This window comes from Balaenoptera physalus (assembly GCF_965194825.1).
Source record: "Balaenoptera physalus genome assembly, chromosome: 10".
In the NCBI taxonomy this organism is placed as follows: Eukaryota; Metazoa; Chordata; class Mammalia; order Artiodactyla; family Balaenopteridae; genus Balaenoptera; species Balaenoptera physalus.
In genome coordinates, this window is record NC_138889.1 from 105,819,589 (window position 1) to 105,838,212 (window position 18,624).

Consider the following 18,624-nt stretch of genomic DNA (forward strand, 5'->3'; position numbering starts at 1 on the left):
GGTTTCCAGAAGGAAACCCTGCCCTGCCCCTTCACTCTATTCTCAACCCAGCAGCCAGTCAGGTCATGTCACTACAGTGGCTCCCCACCTCACTACAAGAAAAAGCCAAAGCAGCGGCCCACCAGGCCTGGCCCCACATCACCTTTCTGCCCTCTTCTCCTACTGTTTACCCCCACACTCTCAAACAGCCAGGCCCACACCTGCCTCAGGGCCTTTGCACTGGCCGCACCCTCTGCCTAGAATGCTCTTCCCCCAGACAGTGGCAGAGCTCACTCCCTCATCTCCTTCAAGTCTTTGCTCAAGTATCACCTTCTCAGTGAGGCCTGCACTGACCACCCTAATACTGCAACTTGTTTTCCATCCCTTCACCTCACTTCTGCAATCCTGATCCCCTTTAGCTGACTCTAGTTTTTTTCCCGTGGCACTTAATATTTACTATCATGTATTATGTTTGTTGTCTGTCTTTCCCCAGTCGAGATGTAAGTTCCCCAACGGCAAGATCTTTTGTTCACTGATATATCTGAAGAGCTTAGAACAGTGCCTTGCACATAGTAGATGCTCAATAGAGATTTATGAATGAATGAATTTGCAGATTAGAGAGAGGTAAATGTGTGGCAATAATTAATCTTTGAAGAGGACTAGGTGGGTATGAGAAGACGATATTTGAACTGGATCTTGAAGGACATCTAGAATTCCAGGTGAGGTAGGTGACTGGCAATTGATCAGCCTGAACAAAAGCATGAAGGTGAGAGAGCTTGGTGGCAGGGCACGAATTGAAGGGAGGTGTCAACCAGTGATACCTAGTTGGAGAGGATATTCACAAGGTAAGTTGAGGCCAGATTGTGCAAAGGTTTCAGTGCAGCCTGAAGTCTTTTCCTACCACCAGGACCAGGTACAAAATTTGTGGGGCCCAGTGCAAAATGAAAATACAGGGCCCCCTTGGTAAAAATTTCAAGAGGGATGACAGTAGAGCATTAAATCAAGCTCAAGGCCCTTCTTAAGTGTGGGGCTTTGTGTGACTGCACAGATCATAGGCCCATGAAATCAGCCTGCCTAACCCACAGGGGAGCTGGTGAGAGCCTTCTAGCAGGGCAGAGATGTAATTGGAGCTGGACTTCAGGAAGATTATTCTGGCATGGCTGGTGGGGCAGGTTGGAGGGACTCTAGGCAGGGAGACCGGTTAGACAGCCTTGCGAGGAAGAGGAGAGAACAGGTAGGATGGAGGCAGGGGCTAAGGGGCAGAGTGCAGGGATGAGAACTTGAGTAAGAAGCATGGAGGATGTAGAGTTTGCTTAGTCAAGTTTGCTTAGACAGGGGCCAGGGAAGACCCCTGAGTGCACCTTCCTTTGCTCCTCCAACCGCCTCCCCTTTTCCCTTATTCCAGGGACCCAAGTCTTGGAGGTTACACGGGGCACAGGAATCAACAGTGAGTCTCCCTTTGGCCACCAGAGGGCACATCATTCTCATGGATTTTTCCGGATGAATTTGGGGTCGGGGAATGTCCTCTGGCTTCACCTCTTCCTCTTTTTTCCCTCTCACCTCCTTCTGTGTTCCTTCACCAACTTCTTCCTCAAGGGCTGGATGCCTGAATGGAGCTGAGGTGGGGCATGAGGAGGTGTCATGGAGTCCCGAGCATTTACTAAGACTGTAGGTCATACCTGTTGCCTTAGGAAGTATGTTCATACCATCCTCTCATTGCTTCTGTCTGGCTGCCTATTTCTCTGGTTGACTTAGCCAAGGGCTCTGCTCAATAAGCTGTAGCTGGAGTTGGAAGTCAAGTGTCAGAGGTCCAACCAGCACTCTTTCCCCACAAGCCCTTGGGCCTCTCTCCTCCTGTACCTTTGGGAACTTGTTACTTGAGCTTCGTCTCTGGCTCTTGTGGGGACTCTGGCTTCTGCCTACCTTACCTGCTGTTGAACTTAGGGTAGGTTTGGGAGTGGTGGTTTTTCAACATGTCCAGGATACAATGGGTGGGGGCAGCTGAGAGCCCGAGGAATCAGACCAGCCAGCCTACTGCCCCTCCCTGGTGAGACAGTCTAGGAGGAAGTGAAGAGTGAACTCAGGTTGCCACATGGACTTCCTGTTAAAGTCAGGGGCTCTCCAGAGATGAGAGGGACCTCAGAGCTCATGAATCTAATGACCTCAATTCATTGCTGGGGAAACTGAGACCAGAGAAGGAAAGGAACCTCTCTAGGTGTCCATTCTTTGTGCCATCCTGAGGAATCCTCATTTTCAACCAGTTTCTCTTTTCTTTCCTATGAGTTCCTTGTCTTAGAAGGGATAACTGAAATGTGAATTAAGATAATGTCTCTCCTGCTCTACCTCACAGGGATAGTTAAAAGGGAACTGGCGTGACTCATTGCCATAGTGCAATGCCGTTTTGTGCTATCTTGAACAAGCAAAAGACTTTTTCTGAAAGAAAAAAAGGTAACAAATTCAAAGATGTTATTTAGAATGTCATCACTGGAACAAAGGCATGGATTCTGTCAATATAGGAACGTTGAGGAGTCTAAACAGAGATGTTATGTGATTTTTCCAAGATCACACAGCATTTTCACTACACACAGCTGGAGGTGGAATGCAGGGCTGGGGGGATCTCTGCAGCTTCCGGCAGCTCGGAGCCAAGGACGTTTACCTGGTGCTTGCCTGGGACCTTGAGGAGCCCTGTGGACTAGATGTGGGGTGCATGGATAGATAAATAGAAGGCAGGATAGATGACAGCTGGTGATGAACAGTAGGTAGACAGGTAATAGACTAACGCTGCATCTGACAGGTGACACACATGTTGATAGACAGGCTGGATGATAAACGAGATGTATTTAATGAGCTAGCTGAGAGACGAAAGGACACACAGACAGGATGTTGCCTTAGAACCAAAGGATGCCAACAGCAGGGATGGCTAACAGCCTTATTTTCTATTTAGTCAAATGGTAACACGCACACGTGATCCACGCTCCCTGTTCAAGGTTTGAAAATACCCGAAAACTGACGGAAAGAAACGAAGAGTCAGACTTTGGGTACCACCCGAGGGAATGACCCGAGGCTCGCCCGGCCTCGGGTGTTGCCGGAAATGGCCGACGACCGCCGGCGGCGGCGGGGCGGGATGGGGGCGGGGCCGGCTCAAGGCAAGCGGGGCGGCTTCGGGTGTTTCCGGAAACTGCCGAGAGCCAGTTTGAAGTGGGCGGGGAAAGGCCTGTGGGCGTGGCTGGAGTACCCGGAGTCCCTTCGTGGATTTCCGCAAACAGAGCCGAAGCTTGGTCTTCGGAATCGAGGAGGCGCGCGCGTCCCCGGGATTACCTTCTTCGGGTGTTTCCGGAATTCACCAGTAGTCCGTGCCCAGGAGGAGAAGGCGCGCCCCCCTCCCGTTTCTAGCCGCTTCGGATGTTTCCGGCTGCTGCCGGCGGAAAGAGCCGAGGGCCGGCGGTGGTGGCGGCCATGTTGGGAGCAGCAGGTCCGGCGGCGGCTGCCTGTGTGCCGGGCGCGGAGCAGTGCCGCTGAGGGCAGGGGAGGAGCGAGGCAGGCGGCCGGCTGCGGCGGCAGAGAGTAGGCGGAGCGGCGCGGCCCGGCCGAAAGGCGGCACAGCCCAGCCGGGGGTCGGGGGGGTGCGGTCTGGAGCCGCTCGGAGCCGGCGCGGCCTAGCCCGAGCGGCGCATCCCCGGGCTGGCGTGAGCGGCAGTCCGGCCTCCCCGCACCCCCGGCCGGGGCCCATGCGGCGGGTGCCCCTGCTGTGAGAAGCCCCGCCCGGCCGGGCTCCGCGCCTTCCCTTCCCTCCCTTCCTCCGAGCTTCTCGGTTCCCTCCCCTGAGATACCGGCGCCATGTCCAGCGCCCGGACCCCCCTACCCACGCTGAACGAGAGGGACACCGAGCAGGTAAGGAGCCCTAAGGGCTCCCCGAATTCTCTGGCTGGGCCCCTGCACCTTGCAGAGCCTCCTCCCTCCTCAGCTCCCCTCGTGCCCCTGCTGCCATCCTGTAAGCCTCGGCTGCCCTGTCATCTGGCTCCTGGCCCCGTACATCTCCCTTCCGAGTCCTCTCCTGGGACCCACCTCGTCCAGACTCCAAGCTGCACACTAGTCTTTCTGCCGACCCCCCCCCCTTCTCCCCTCACCGCCCTCCTGCGCTCTTCCGTGTTACCTCCCCAGCTTCCTCTTCTCTTCCCTTTTTCTCTCGGGGGCCTTTCTGGTCTTCCTCCACCCACGCTTAAAGCAGCCACCCTCCTGTTCCTCGACTAGCACCCTGCGATTTGCCCCAGGTCGTTGTCCACCTCTTCCTCCATCCCTCCAGCCTCGCTTCCCCTCCGCCCGCACCGGTTCTCCCAGTCCCAGTATCACCCTCAGGGTCCTCGCCCCGGAGTGTGTTCTCGATCCCTATCCCCTTCCAGTTCCCCGGCTTTCTACCCTGCCTCTTGCAATTTTCCAGATTGTGCTCTCCCTCTTGCTTGCAACCCACCAGCTCCACCCTCATCACCTTTCCAAATCGTTCGCCTACTCTTTGCTCATCACTTTCCCTTCTCTTCTCCAGGAGCTCCCTGGTGCCTCGCGCTGGCATTTGTTGCTTCCGTGTTTTCCCGTACAGCTGTCATGCGCATAGTTTTCCCACAGGTTGTCTTTGGGGTTCCAGTCTTCACTCCCTTCAGAGTCTTTGGATCCCTCACGTTCTCTTCCTCTGGGGTTTGGGTTTTTTGAGTCTTGGCCTCCTGTTTCTCACTGTGAGTGCTGTACCAGCCTTCTCCCTGGGCTCTTCCTACCGAGGGAAAGACACTCACTATTTCAGCCCCACTCCCTTTACACAACCTGTTGCTCGGTCCTTTCCCAGGCCTTGCTGCATCCCCGTCCTTGCCTTTCTGTCCTCTTACACCGCAACACAAACCGTGAGGCTTTCTTGTTTCTTCGCTCCTGGATCTGTCACTTTACATAGTATCTTCCCCCTTGCTTGTTGCCTTCTGGTTTCTCTCCCCTCACCCCATCTTACTTACTATGCCTCTTAATCACGATTGCCTTTAATCTCCATATTAGTTTCCTGCCTTCTTCACATCATGTTTATTTTTCCCGCATATGCCCCTATCCATCCCCTTGTGATTGGCTAGTCTTTGTAACCCCCCGGGCCAGGAATTTTGCACGCTAGTTTCTTGAGCTACACACTTACCCCTCATCCTGGCAATCACTGCTATCATCTGTCACCCAAGCCTTAGCCTTTTCTGCGTCATCTCACCTCTTAGCCGAGAGGCGTCCACTTTCCACCCCTCCCCTTTCTTTCACCATCTCTAGTGTCCCTTGCTGCCTGCTCTGTGGAGAGTCCCCTGCCTGTCATACCTTGGTGGAGAACTTTACTAGGCCAAAAAAACTTGGTGGAGAACTTTACTAGGCCAAAAAAACTTGACTTGAAAAAAGAGCTCTTCTCCTGTGGGGCTTGAAATGCTTTTTGCATCCTTCTCTCTCACTACATTATTTATGTTTTCATCTTGTTTACTTCTTTCTCCTTAGTGCAATAGAACTGTTGTTATATTCTCTTGCATATTAACAACTTTCTCTGAAAAATCTACCCTCTTTTCATTTCTCTGATGTTTTTCTCTTTTGTTACCCCCTCAACTCTCTGTCATCTGGGCAGTCAGGAACTCAAGAGGAGTTCTGGATAAGTTTTCTGCAGTGGTTGACCCTTTCATTACTGATGGATTGACTGATTGCTTCTGGGGTTGAAATGGGTTGAGAGGGAGTGATGGTTGACTTCCATTTCATCAGCGGGTTTGGCAGCTGGTTCTGTATGGGACTGAGGTGTTTGGAAACTGGAGCATGGCCTGTATCTCACAGTCTTTCCCTCCAGTGCCAGCTGTTTTCTCTCCTTACCGGGAACCACTTTCTCGAGGCCCTCTTGAGGTTGCCTGTTCCATTCCTTTTCCTATCACAGCCTTTATTTAGCAGGTAAACCCTGCTTAACCAGAGGACTTTCCCAGACTGTTGATTCTGAGCTGGTAGGAGGAGGCCAAGTGACTGACTGGCACCCTCAGGCATCTGGGGAGTGGCGGTGGAGTGCCTACTCTCTCAGCAAGGCTGTGGGGGGCATTGTATTCAGCAAAGTAGAGTAACAGAGTGCCTCAATGTGGTTTCTTTGTGCTCTTTACTCAGTGTAAATGTATTCTTGCCTTGGTCTTTTTCTTGTGATGTGTGCATTGATTTCCTCTCTTCCCTACAAGCCTCACATAATGCTGAGCGCATAGTAGGAACCCGGTGCACGCCTACTGATTTTGTGATAGCAGAACTCTGTGAACCATTTGGGAACGTAAGCTGCTCCTTGATAACTTTGTCCAGAGCACTGGCTGCATACGTTGTCATCCTGTTCCAAATTATGAATTACTCATCCTGTTTCCACTCTGTGGATTTAGGTTCCCCTGAGCCGCTTCATTGGTTCTTCTGTCATTCTCAGGGTAGCCGCACCATTGACTTGATATTAAGTCTCATTCCAGTAAAAGCGTGGATTTCGAAAAACATAACGGGCAGGTGCAGTATTTTTTAAAACAAGAAAAAAGACAAGTAGCAGCTCCTCTGGTCATAAGGCTAGAGAGGCCTGAAGCACTGGTCTCCCTTGGGCTAGATCATGCCACCAGGTGAGACCAGAAAGCTCTTCTCGGTCCTGTTGCGATTCTAGCTAAAGTGGTCATTGCATAAGCCTTAATGTTGTGAAATAAAAAGCAAGGGATTTGGTTGGTTTGATTTCTTTCCCCCAAAGGTCCTCGATTATCTTATTTAGATTTAAATTATTTAAATTGGTTTCACAAGAAAATAGGTAAACAAACTCTGCTGGTTGTCTTCGAGCTCCAACCTCTTGCTCTTTCTCTCCCCCTTTCTTTAAAACATGTGGCTGATGAGAAGCTGTTTCTAGGAGCTCTTTGATCACATCTGAATTAAACAGACATACACACACACAAAATGTTGAAGCATAAAATAAACCTAGTGTTGCAGAGAGATTGCCTGTTTGCTGTCGACTCTGCTTCTAACAGTGAAAGTAGGAGATAAAAAGAAAGTTAAGCCCTGTCTTTATTGTGATTTTTGTGACACCTGATTGCAGATGTGCTTTTTCACAGTCATAGACTCTTCCTTTTGCAGAAAGAGGGTTGTGACCTGGGGCTGGTAGTTTTGGGCATTCTTAATCTGAGAGCTGAGCTTTCTGTTCACTTTTCCAAATGGCTCTGTTGGCCTGGAGGCTTGGCAGTGGTGAAAGCAATCAGCAAGATGACTGTTCGTCTTCCAGCCAGCAGCAGCAGTAATAGGCAAGTGGAGAGGGGTCCAACTTGCAGAGTCCACCTGCCGCTGGAGAAAGCTTCCTGCAACACCTGGTAGAGGGCCTACATTGGCTTCATACCTGCCCCACCTCTGGGCCTCAGGAACCACAAGAGAGGGCTCCTGAGAGAAAGCACCTGAGAGAAAGCAAGGGGCTTTCACTGCCCACCCGCCTCTGCCTCTGCTGCAGTGGGCGAGGGAGGGGGCTGCTGTTGTCCTTCCAGGGAGTGAGTGGCATTGTTTCTTCTCTCAGGTGATTCTGGGAAGAGGAGTTTGGAAGTGTGGGTGAGAGAGCAAATCTAACTTTTAGAATCCTGTACAGAACCATTGAGCCACTCCAAACACACATATCCCTTGGATCCCAGTGTTGACTCTGGCTGAATGTTTCACTGAGTAATCTGGTTTTAGTGCTGTTTTGTAGAGAGCTCAGTTCGCTCTCGTTTCACTCCCTGTCCTGCAGGCTGTGTGCAGCAAGCCCCATGCTCTGGGTGCTGACTCCGACCTCTGCCCTTTGACCCTGGCCAGGGGCTCCTTGGTGGTGCTGCCTTCTGGTCAGGGGTGTGGGTGAATGTCAGACCATATAATCTTACTTTCTGCTTCACCCTCGAAACAGGAAAGAGGTATTGTTAGACCAAGGGCTCTAGGAGTCCCTGGAGTTCATACAGTTGCCATACTACAAACTTTGAACCTGGTAAAGGTAGCTGCCTAGTAAATTGTAATAATTTCTCTCTAGTCTGTGGACTTTGGGAAAAAGCTAAACAGATGGATACAAGGCAGTCATTGAAATGCGTCCTGCTTCAGATTAAAATCAAGTTTGCACAGGGATAACTGAATCTTTCGGATGGCGACCAAAGATTGGGGTTGAGTTTTCTTCAGCATCGATGTCTTAAACAGAGTTGATGCCTGTGAGGTAGGAAAAGACTGAGAATTTGTTTTCTGAGAGGTTTGCATGGTTAGAGCTCTTGGGAGTCAAAAACATCTCAGACTAGACTGCTTCCCCTTTGGACAGAACAGCCTAATTCTCAGTGGGCATTTGACCAGGACTAACCCATGCCTTCATGAACTCTTTCCCATTGAGCACTTAGCCACCTGGCTGGCATTCCTCTTCTCCCAGGAGCTTCCATGACTTTCCTCGTATGTACTATGTCGACCTAAATGAATATTTTATGCCTAGAGTGCAGCTAAGTGTCGGACCTTGTGGCCCATTATCGACAAGCGAGGTGGGGGCTGGGCGCCAGCCTTGGCCCCATGATAGCGTCTCTGCTAAATGGACTCCCCCCAGCCGCACTTTGAAGCTCATTAATGGATTGGGATGAAGTAACCTCAGCAGATGGAAAGGGCAAGGAGGGTGGTCATCCTTCCTTCCCTGAGGCTGCCTGATGAGGCTTTCCTGCAGTAACCAGGTCCAGCCCCAGCTCCTTGCGGTGGGTTAAGCTGTAGACTGACCACTAGGCCTCTGCTTTGGGAGGAGACGTGGAAAAGGTTTGGTTCTCTCTTAACCATGGTGACGCTGCCACGTTCGCCACTTTCCTGCGTCAAAGCAAAAATTGAGAGGGCTGTGGAAAGGGTGGGTGGAGTTTAAACCTGGCCCTTCCTCCTTCAGAGGAAGTTCAGCAAAATGACAAACCAGATAGGTGGCTGGGTTTCCTTTTCTTGATGGTAGATTCCAGTATTTGTACATTTTGCACCTGAAGCTTGGATTCTCCAGGCTTTCTCCCAGCCTTCATCAAATATGAGTCACTGAAGTGTTTGTTACCTATGCATTTTCTCCTTCTGTCTCAGCAAAGGGAAGAGTAAGGCTTTACAAACCTTGTGGGGGAGGAAACCACCCATTTCCCACTTGTGGCATGGGAAGAGGCTGTCTGTCGCCATGTTAACTCTGAAAGTTCTAGCTCTCGGAGCAGAGCGTCACTACACCACCACAGCCCTTTTAGTGCGAGCTATTGAATGTCTTTGCTGTTTTTTAGACTTTGAGATGGTACATCTGGTTCTGAAAAAGCTCCAAGAGAACATCTGGCCCCCTTGGTTTCCAGTTCTCTCTCAGAGGAGGAGGGATCCCAGGTCCTTCTCTGGCCCGCTAGACCTGCTTCTCCTTTGCCGGGTATAAATAGGCTAGATCCCTTCATCTGAATGTCCGTTTTGTCTAGTGTTTGAAGTTTTTTTGGTCCCTGTGGGGAGTTCTTTCCACAGATGTCTGTCTTTGGGTTGGCACTCATTCCCCCTTACTTTCATTTATTCCTTCTCATTGGAAAAGGGCAAAAAACAAATATATTTCCTCTTGTGCAGCAAATGATTGATTTTAGGCTTATGAAGTCATAGAATCACAAGTGGGTAGGAGGGAGGGTGAGATGGACACTGGTCTTGGTGGCTAGGTGGATCCTGTGGGACAGTGAAGGGGGGGGGGGAGGGGTGGGTTCAACAACTGGCTCCAAGCCACCTTTTTCTTTTTAACATAAGGAAGGCGGAGCAGACCAGTGACTTCTCTGTAGAACCAGTCAAGCTAGTTTTGAGCCGCCTCGGCCTCTTTTCCTCTGTGCTGTTTGGGAAATTGGCAATACAAAGATCTGCCTCCTCTGGGGCTCTGCTCATTGAGGCATGAGTTTGGAGGATGTCTGTAAACAACCACCTTCCCACCTAATTCTGAATGGGTCTCTGAGCTGGGCCTCTCCAGTGAGTGGGCTTTCTCCACACCTCATGCTACTCAAAGCAACTTGGTCTTACACACCTTTCACTGGAAGCTCTAAGATAGAGCTCCTTTTCTTTGCAGTTCACAGCTTGGCAAAAGGCCCTTCGCCTGGCCAGGAGGTCTGTGCTTGGCTCCCCACGTGTGAATCTGGAAGGGAATCGGAACTCCTGGCTGTCGTGATCTGGCTGCTAAATCCAACCAGACCCCAGACCTTTTGGATCGGTACATAGGTACTGTCTGTCCAGGCCCGCTGGAGAAGAAAAAAGGAGAGAGAATAGTTTTTGATCTTTGGCAGTTTAACAGGTACTTCAGCCATGGGGAACAGTTTGAGTGTCCCTGATCAAGGTACCTGTAGGAAAGGTGGGAGCCTTCAGTCACCACGTGCTGGCACTTCCTGAACACAGTAGGGAATCTTTCTCAGGGAGGGGACATAGCAGGATTCTGAGCCCCCTGCGACTAGACTGCAGGTGCTGCTGATGTAGCCAGATTGTTTTCTCAGTCTCCCACTAAGCAGAAAGCTCCCAAGTCCAAAAGCTTGGTGATTAATGAGTGCAGCTACCTGCAGGCAGAGCTCTAGCTTATGTCCTTGTTGCTGCTACAGTGGTTTACTCATTGCTTCTCCTGAGGACCATTTTACTGAAGGTTTTGTTTTGGTTACTCATATCCTATATGCAGGGTGGCCCCCTTTTTCCTTCACCTTCTTTAGACCCGAGTGTCTGCTGGTTTTCCCTTACCCCATCACTTCCCCACCTCCTCTCCACAGATGGCCATCTTTTGACTGCCTTGGCACATAGCATTGGCAGCATTTTTGACTTGTTGCTTTGTTTTTGCCCAAAAGAGTTTGAATTACTGGTTCTCCAGTCACAGGAAGTGGGGTCCCTTAGGCCCTCTTGGTCTAGCATAGCATTCTGATTGAGTTGAGCTTATGGCAGAGTTGAACGGAGATCCCAGCACTTTCGGACTTCCAATAAATGGTGTCACTGTGGTCAGAGCAGGCTCTGCAGCTAGAGTCCCTGTATTGGAATCTTGGGTCAGCCCCTACTGTGACCTTGGGCTTACTTTATCCCTCTAGGCCTGTGAAGAAAAACGAGTAATAATAGTACCTATCTTAGAGATATAGTTGTTGTGAGCATTAAAAGAGTTAATGAATATAAAGCACTTACAATAGTGCTGGCAGGATGTAATAATTATCGTCATCGTTGTTTCAGTTGAGCAACTTAGTGAATTTTCTCTGAGCGCCACACAACTCCAGGTCAGTATAAGGGACGTAGTTTGGAATGTCTCTGTCATGACTGGAAGAATCTTGTCCTCTTCCAGCCATTGGGGTTCCGTAGGTGCTTTTCCTAGCATTTCTGGGTTTTTTAATTTGTTTGTTTATTTTAGTTTTCTTTTTTAATCAGATATCTGAAAGAAAATAGGATGCTGTTGGAGAGGTTTATGTACTTTTGAAAGCACTTTTTAAAAAATGATACTTCGTTTATTTACAAGATATCAATATTAGGCAACTTTATTGATTAAAGGGGAAAAAAAACACACCACCCTCTGCCTGCCCATTATTTCTGTGGTGTGAATGGTGGTGGTGGTGGTGGTGGATGTGCAGTCTCTTCATTGGCTGGAAGGCCAAATCCAAAGTTACTGGAGCGTGGGCTTTTCTGAGCTGTTGGGATCCGGGTGTTAGAGGAGGCCCCACCTAGTGCCAGGATTTCTTTCATTGTGTTCCTGTATTCACGTGCAGTGTTTACCCTTTGGCAACAGGAGAAAGCTCCCTGTTTCTCTTAAAGACCACATGGGAACTTAGCAGCTGATGATTTTAGGTTCCTTTTTCACTAGCAGAGGGGCCTTCAAGGGCAGGTTCTTGTTACCTTTGTTGGCTTTTCTGAAGTGAAAAGAAAGCCTCCCCTTTGTGAGGCCTGGGAGGTAGGGTGACAGTCATTTCTCAGCAGCTCCTGTGGATTTGTGGACTTTGAATCTTGGGCCGAGATTTTGGTCTCAGTTGGTTCCTGTTGATGTTCCTTGCTTGCCACTTCTAGAGCCTGAATGCCTTATCAGAACAGCAAGTAAGTTGCTCAGTTTTTTTCACACTGCCACTGTGGCCAGGGAGAAAGGTAGCAGTGTCGCCGCAGAGCTCATCAGGGAATGTTTCTGTCAGTGCATTTTCCTCTTCCTTTTGACCCCTCTGCTGACTTGTGTCTCACTTCCTTTTTTTTTTTTTTTTTTTTTCTGTTTGGTTTCTTTGAACTCTGTTCCTTCCTTTTCACTGTCCATCTTGGGTTTTCATCTCCATGTACCACTGCCTTACCTGTTTGTATGCCTGTATGCCTCTTTTTTTTTTTTTTTTAAAGGGAACTTCTAAAATTATTTATTTATTGATTTATTTTTGGCTGCGTTGGGTCTTCGTTGATGCGCGCGGGCTTTCTTTAATTGCGTCAAGTGGGGGCTACTCTTCGTTGCAGTGGGAGGGCTTCTCATTGCGGTGGCTTCTCTTGTTGCGGAGCATGGGCTCTAGGCACGCGGGCCCAGTAGTTGTGGCTTGCGGGCTCTAGAGCGCAGGCTCAGTAGTTGTGGCACACGGGCTTAGTTGCTCCGTGGCATGTGGGATCTTCCCAGACCAGGGCTCGAACCCGTGTCCCCTACATTGGCAGGCAGATTCTTAACCACTGTGCCACCAGGGAAGCCCTGTATGCCACTTTTGTGGCATGGCTCAGGAGAGGAATTTTGCTAGTCTGAGATCCCCTTCCTGTATAAAATCACAGAACCACCCAGTCCTTTCTTTCGCCTATTCCTCTGATTTCTGTAAAGTTAAGGACTCACTGCTTTAGAAAACATTTTATTTTTGTGTCTCTGGAGCCACCTTCCTCAGTAAATCCAGGCTTGGCAACTTGACAACTTATTAGGGATGGCATCCCAGTTTCCCTGGTGACAGGGTCTAAGCTAGTTCTAGGCTGTTTTCCTCTGACCAATCAGGAATGCCATAACTCTAGATCCTGTCTTGGGAGAGATCTGGGGAGGCACTTATTAATTTTGGTAGCACAATATTGAACTTGGTTCTCAAAGTGTAGTCTGGGGACCCTTGGGGTCCCTAAGACCTGTTTGGTGCTATACAAAGTCAAAATAATTTTCATTGTAACATTAATGCAGTATTTGCCTGTTTCACTCTCATTCTCTCACCAGTGTACAGTGGAGTTTTCCAGAGGCTAAATGATGTGTGTTGATGTCATCACTCTTGGCCAGTGGAATGTGTGCTTCTTTATTTTTGTGTTTCCTAGAATTTTTAAGGTAGTACTTTAAGGTATAAATATGGAAGTTTTCTGGGACTTACCTGCTGGCGCAGTGGTTAAGAATCCACCTGCCAATGCAGGGGACACAGGTTTGAGCCCTGGTCCGCGAACATCCCACATGCCGTGGAGCAAGTAAGCCCATGTGTCACAACTACTGAGCCTGTGCTCTAGAGCCCACAAGCCACAACTGCTGAGCCTGTGTGCCACAATTACTGAAGCCCACACACCTAGAGCCCGTGCTCCACAACAAGAGAAGCCACTGCAATGAGAAGCCCGCGCACCACAACAAAGAGTAGCCCCTGCTCGCCACAACTAGAGGAAGCCCATGTGCAGCAACAAAGACCCAACACAGCCAAAAATAAATAATATAAATAAAAATAAATTTATTAAAAAAATATGGAAGTTTTCAGTGATGAACTCGATTTGTTCTCAGTACTTCTACTGTGCTCTTAATAGTTTTCTTCGGTTATACCTGCTAATCTCTGTAAACCTCATTATTGTCGAATAAGTAGTTATTTTAAAATCTCAGCATTTTCCTTCACCTTTGAAGAAACACGAGAAGTAAGTACAACCTGCAACACTTACTTGTAAAAACTTTGGGGAAAACTAATAATTTTTAAAATTGTATTTATAGTTTATTTTAGCACTTAATTCTGTTTTATTCTAAAATAGAAGAAAATTTATAGTATTTTTCATATTTAAGGATTAATTGTTGGCTTAAAAAAGGGAGGTTGGAAGTCTTGCTTTTTCAACGTAGCTGCCAGCTCTGTTTACTGCAACTGGACATATCAACAAGTGAAAGGGAGGGATCTACTCTGAAGAAACTGGGCGAAACTGTAGACAAGAACTGAAAAAAAAAATTAAAAGAAATGAAAATCATAATGAAAGTTATCTTCTCAGCTTTATAGATGCAAATAATGTACTTTATTGTATCTTATGCAACAGAGCATTTTCATGTAGTATTAGGGTGCCAGTTAAGTTGAAGCATCATTTCAAGACCAATCAGTCAGAGTTTAAAGAAGAAGGAATTACGTGTTTTAAGCGTACACACCATGGTCTCTTTAAAAGCCAAAATTTGTTCCAGCTTTTCCACCTAGAAATGACAAAGTCACTGAAGCCTCTTACAGGATGAGTTATTGCTTTGGCTGGAATAGCCCACCCAGTAGCTGAGAGACTAATGACGTTTTGAACAGCTGACGTTCCTGAATGCCCACTGAATGAAAAGTCAGTAAAGTTCAGGGTAGTGCTACTTCATATGTTACCGTGACTTGTCGAATTAAAGATTTAGCTGCAAACATGAAGACTGAGGTAATATCTTATTTATAAAATTTTACTTTCATCTTACAAATGAGCAGATTTATAGACATGGCTCAAGTTGTATCAGCACCAGGTATGCTTCAAAAAATATTTTCTTTTATGTGAATGCTCAACAACAAACACAAGTTGTGATAAATATGCATAGGGTTGAGTAACTTTTTTGACTCATGGTTTATCCTGGAACAACTTCCTTTCCATTTGCACTGTTGGTGCAGAAGCAGTGACAGAGAAAACTGCTGGTGCCATAACATGAATCAGGGCAGTGGCACAAAACTCTGCTGGTGGTCATAGTCATGGACTTTCCTGCTACACACTTGTGGTTTAAAAAAAAGCCATTTTCACTTAAGAATGCCTTGGATGAGGCACTAAAAATTATATTTTTTAAATTAAATCTCAACCCTCCAATAATAAAGGTCTTTGATGTTCCAAGTGAAGAAATGCAAAGTATTCATGGAACATTGCTGCTGTGTACCGTAGTCCAGCTGTCTGCAGAAAATGCACTTGTGTGTTGAAGCCGAACTATCTGCATGGATCATCATTTTTACTTGAAATAGCAATTGATGGACAAACTATAGTTGTTCGTACTGCAGTATTTAGTGGACGTTTTATTGAAATTGAACAAAGCCTGTCACCATTGCCAGTGATAAAATTCAAGTTTTCAAGCAAAATTTAGAATTTTGGAAAACTTGTATTTGTCAGACTTTTTTGATGAGATCGGTGATAAGATTGATGGAATGTGATTTTTTTTGATGTTGTATGAAATGCCAGTATTTGGAAATTCTGCATAATTCGGTGAAGGAATGTTGCCTAGATTGTCAGTGGGTAAAAGAGCCATTCAAAGTGCAAGATGACCAATGGATTTCAATGTAAAAGTAACACAAAAGGTTCATTGATAAAATTTCAGATTGCACATTGCAACTAGTCTTTAAAAACTACTACTTGTGGAGTTTTGGTCTAGTATCAAAGAAGAAAATCCTCAATATTTGAAAGGCTATTAAACTCCATTTTCCAACTACACATCTGTGTGAAATGAGATTTTCTTTATATCTTTCAACCAAAACAACATGTGGAAACACACTGAATGCAGAAGCAGATATGAGAAGCTGGCCCTCTTCCATTAAGCTAGACATTAAAGAGATGTACAAAAATATAAAACATGTAACTCTTGTTGCAAATTTCATTTTGTTTTAGAAATAGTTTCTTCGTTTAAAAAATGGGTTGTGTAAACAGGTAATAGGTTTATTGTTATTTTGAATGAATAAAAATAATTTTAAAAATTATCAGTTTCAATTTCTAATATGGTAACTGTTGATATCTATGACCCACATAAACAAAAGATCTTCGTAGTCCTTGATAAATTTTTTTAGAGTGTGAAGAGTTCTTGAGACCAAAAAGTGAGAAAACCTTTGTTGTAGACAAAACCTGAGTTGATTGTCCTCAGTCTTGGGCTGGTTACCTGTGATGACTTCATAGGGAGCCCTTGTTTGCAGTTCCCAGCCCTTGTAATAATCCCTGCCTGGGCCTCAGAGACTTTGACCTGAGTGAGCTTATTTCCTTCTTCTAATACATATAGCATTGGCCTTGTGAGGTTTTTTGTTGTTGTTGTTTTATCTGTGGTTTATTTCCCCTGTTTTTTCTCTTTATTCCCTAATTTTTCTTCTTTTTCTCATTTTCCCTTTCTCTTTATTCTTTTATTTTTCTCATTTTTTTCTTTTTTTATTCTTTAGTTTGTTAGGTGTTTTTGGTTTGGGGGGGAGGTCTGGCATTGTGTTTTAATTACATTATAAAAATCAGTTCATCAGGTGGACTTCCTTTAGTATGTGTGAAGTTGTGGTTTGGAAAATATAGTTTTTTCACTAAAAGTAAGTAACTTATGTTTATATGTAATGGGTTTATTAATGTTCTTTTAAATGAGTGGAGACACTGATAGATATAACCCATATAAACAAAAGCTTTTGGGGGACTCAGTTATCTTTAATACTGCAAAGCCTTTCTGAAACCAAAAAGTGTAATAAGAACCACAGCTGTAGACAAAACCTGGGTTAATTCTCCCTGGCTTTGTTTGGTTGATTTCTTGGTAATTTCATTAAAAAAAAAAAAAAGTTTTGCAGTTCCCAGCCCCTATTTAGTCCTGACTGGGCCTCAAGAAGGCACTTGCTACCTTGGTTTGCTGTTGTTCTAGCTGAGGAAGCTGGTTCTCAGTGACCAGAGGGACTTTGACCAAAGTTGGCTTGTTTCCTCCTTTGAATACATAGCATTGACCTTGTGATTTTTTTTTTTTAACAGTTAAATTTGATTTTTTAAAATTTTGAGATAATTTTAAACTTAGAAAAGTTGCAAAAACAGTCCAAAGAGTTTTTGTACATTCTTCACCCAGCTTCCCCTTATATTAACATCTTATATAACCATAGAACATGTATCAAAACTGAGAATTAATCTTGGTATCATACTGTTAACCAAGCATCTTCAGATTTCATCAGTTTTTCCACTGATGTGCTTTTTCTGTTGAGGATCCAGTCTGGGAGCCCACATTGCACGTAGTTCTCCTGTCTCTATAGTCTCCGTAGTCTTTCCATGTCTTTCGTGACATTGACAGTTTTGAAGAATGCTGGTTATTTTTATAGAATGTTCCTCAGTTGTGGTAGTCTGAAATTTTCTCATGGTCTTGTGCTTTAATTCTATTTTTTCATTGTGGTCAAATACACGTAACACAAAACTTATATTTTAATCAATTTTTAAGTGCATAGTCCAGTGGCATTAAATACATTCATAATGTAGCCAGTGCCACTATTTGTAGAACTTTTTCATCATCTCAAATAGAAACTCTATATCAATTAAACAATAATTCCCCATATTCCCTTCCCCCAGCCTTTGGTAACCTCTTTTCTACTTTCTTTCTCTATGAATTTGCTTGTTCTGAGCACCTTCATATAAGTGGAATCATACAATATTTGTCTTTTTGTGTCTGGCTCATTTCACTTAGCATAATGTTTTCAACGTTCATCTATGTTGTAGCTTTAATTACGTTTTAAAAGTTAACCTGGATTTTACTGTGATGATATGTATTAACTTGATATGTTGGAAAATATAGTTATTAAGACATATAGTTGTAATGGGTTTAGTAATATTATTTTAAGTGAATTAATAGATGAACATTTTCTCTTTTTTTTCCTCAGTTTTAGTTATAATAACAGTAGCTATAATCCATGTCAACAAAAGCTATTTGAGGTCCTTAATAATTAAGAGCATAAAGGGCTGTCCACACAGGAGTGTGAGAATTGCTTTTGTGGATCATCCCTGTCCTTGATTGGCTGGTTACTTGCTGTGACCTCATAATGAGCCTTTGTTTTGCAATTCCCAGAGTCCTGGCTGAACTGCAGGAAGGCACTTGCTGCCTTGGTTTGCAGTGTATCTGTATGAGGAAGCTGGTTCTCAGTGACCTGAGGGACTTTAACAAAATTTGGCTTATTTCCTCCTTCTAATACAGAGCACTGGCCTTTTTTTTTTTTTTTTTCCCATTAAAAAGTCCTTTGGCTTACTTGGATTTCATTATGACAGTAGATTTTTTTTTTTAAGCTTATATGTAGGCTATTGGTCAATTCCAAATTTGAAAACTGCAAAGCTTGCTTAGTCTCTATCCTTGAAAAACCTTGGTGCCTATAATAGCTGAAGGCTGGTAGGCTCCAGGCACTCACTAAGGCCAGAACACCCAACAGTCTGTTCTCAGGGTGGCTGCAGAGCCTACACACTTTGTTCCTATTTCTTCTGTACTTAACTCTTTGTTAGCCCTGTTTCTTAGTGAAACACGCCTGCCAAATCCCGCTTTTATGTAAGTGCACTTTATTTTCTCCTGGAAGAGGTAAGCAGATTTGTTGTGTATGTAACAGCGTGGGAACTTTATCTTTGCTTGAAGAGTCTTTAAGAGATACAGTTGCAGTAAATATATTTCTGAACTACTATATTATTTTCCACCTTGTTCTTTTGCTTGTATTCATTCTCCAGTTAACGTAGCGCCTCTTTTTTTTTTTTTTTAATTAATTTATTTTTGGCTGCGTTGGGTCTTCGTTGCTG

The 18,624-nt window shown here is 45.6% G+C and overlaps 1 protein-coding gene across 14 annotated transcripts in view; it reads left to right on the top strand.

Moving 5' to 3' along the window:
- Positions 1 to 1,935: 1,935 nt before the first annotated feature.
- MARK2 (microtubule affinity regulating kinase 2) overlaps positions 1,936 to 18,624 on the top strand; it is a 57,957-nt gene continuing 41,268 nt past the window's right edge. For 3 of the 14 annotated variants that reach the window (XM_082477597.1, XM_082477604.1, XM_082477593.1), the window contains exon 1: positions 2,812 to 3,870. In XM_082477597.1, the coding sequence (XP_082333723.1) occupies positions 3,817 to 3,870 (54 nt within the window). In that variant the 5' untranslated portion in view covers positions 2,812 to 3,816. Of the gene's footprint in view, positions 3,871 to 18,624 lie in introns of all 14 variants that reach the window. The other 11 variants (XM_082477590.1, XM_082477594.1, XM_082477598.1 and 8 more) reach the window with 9 other exon arrangements.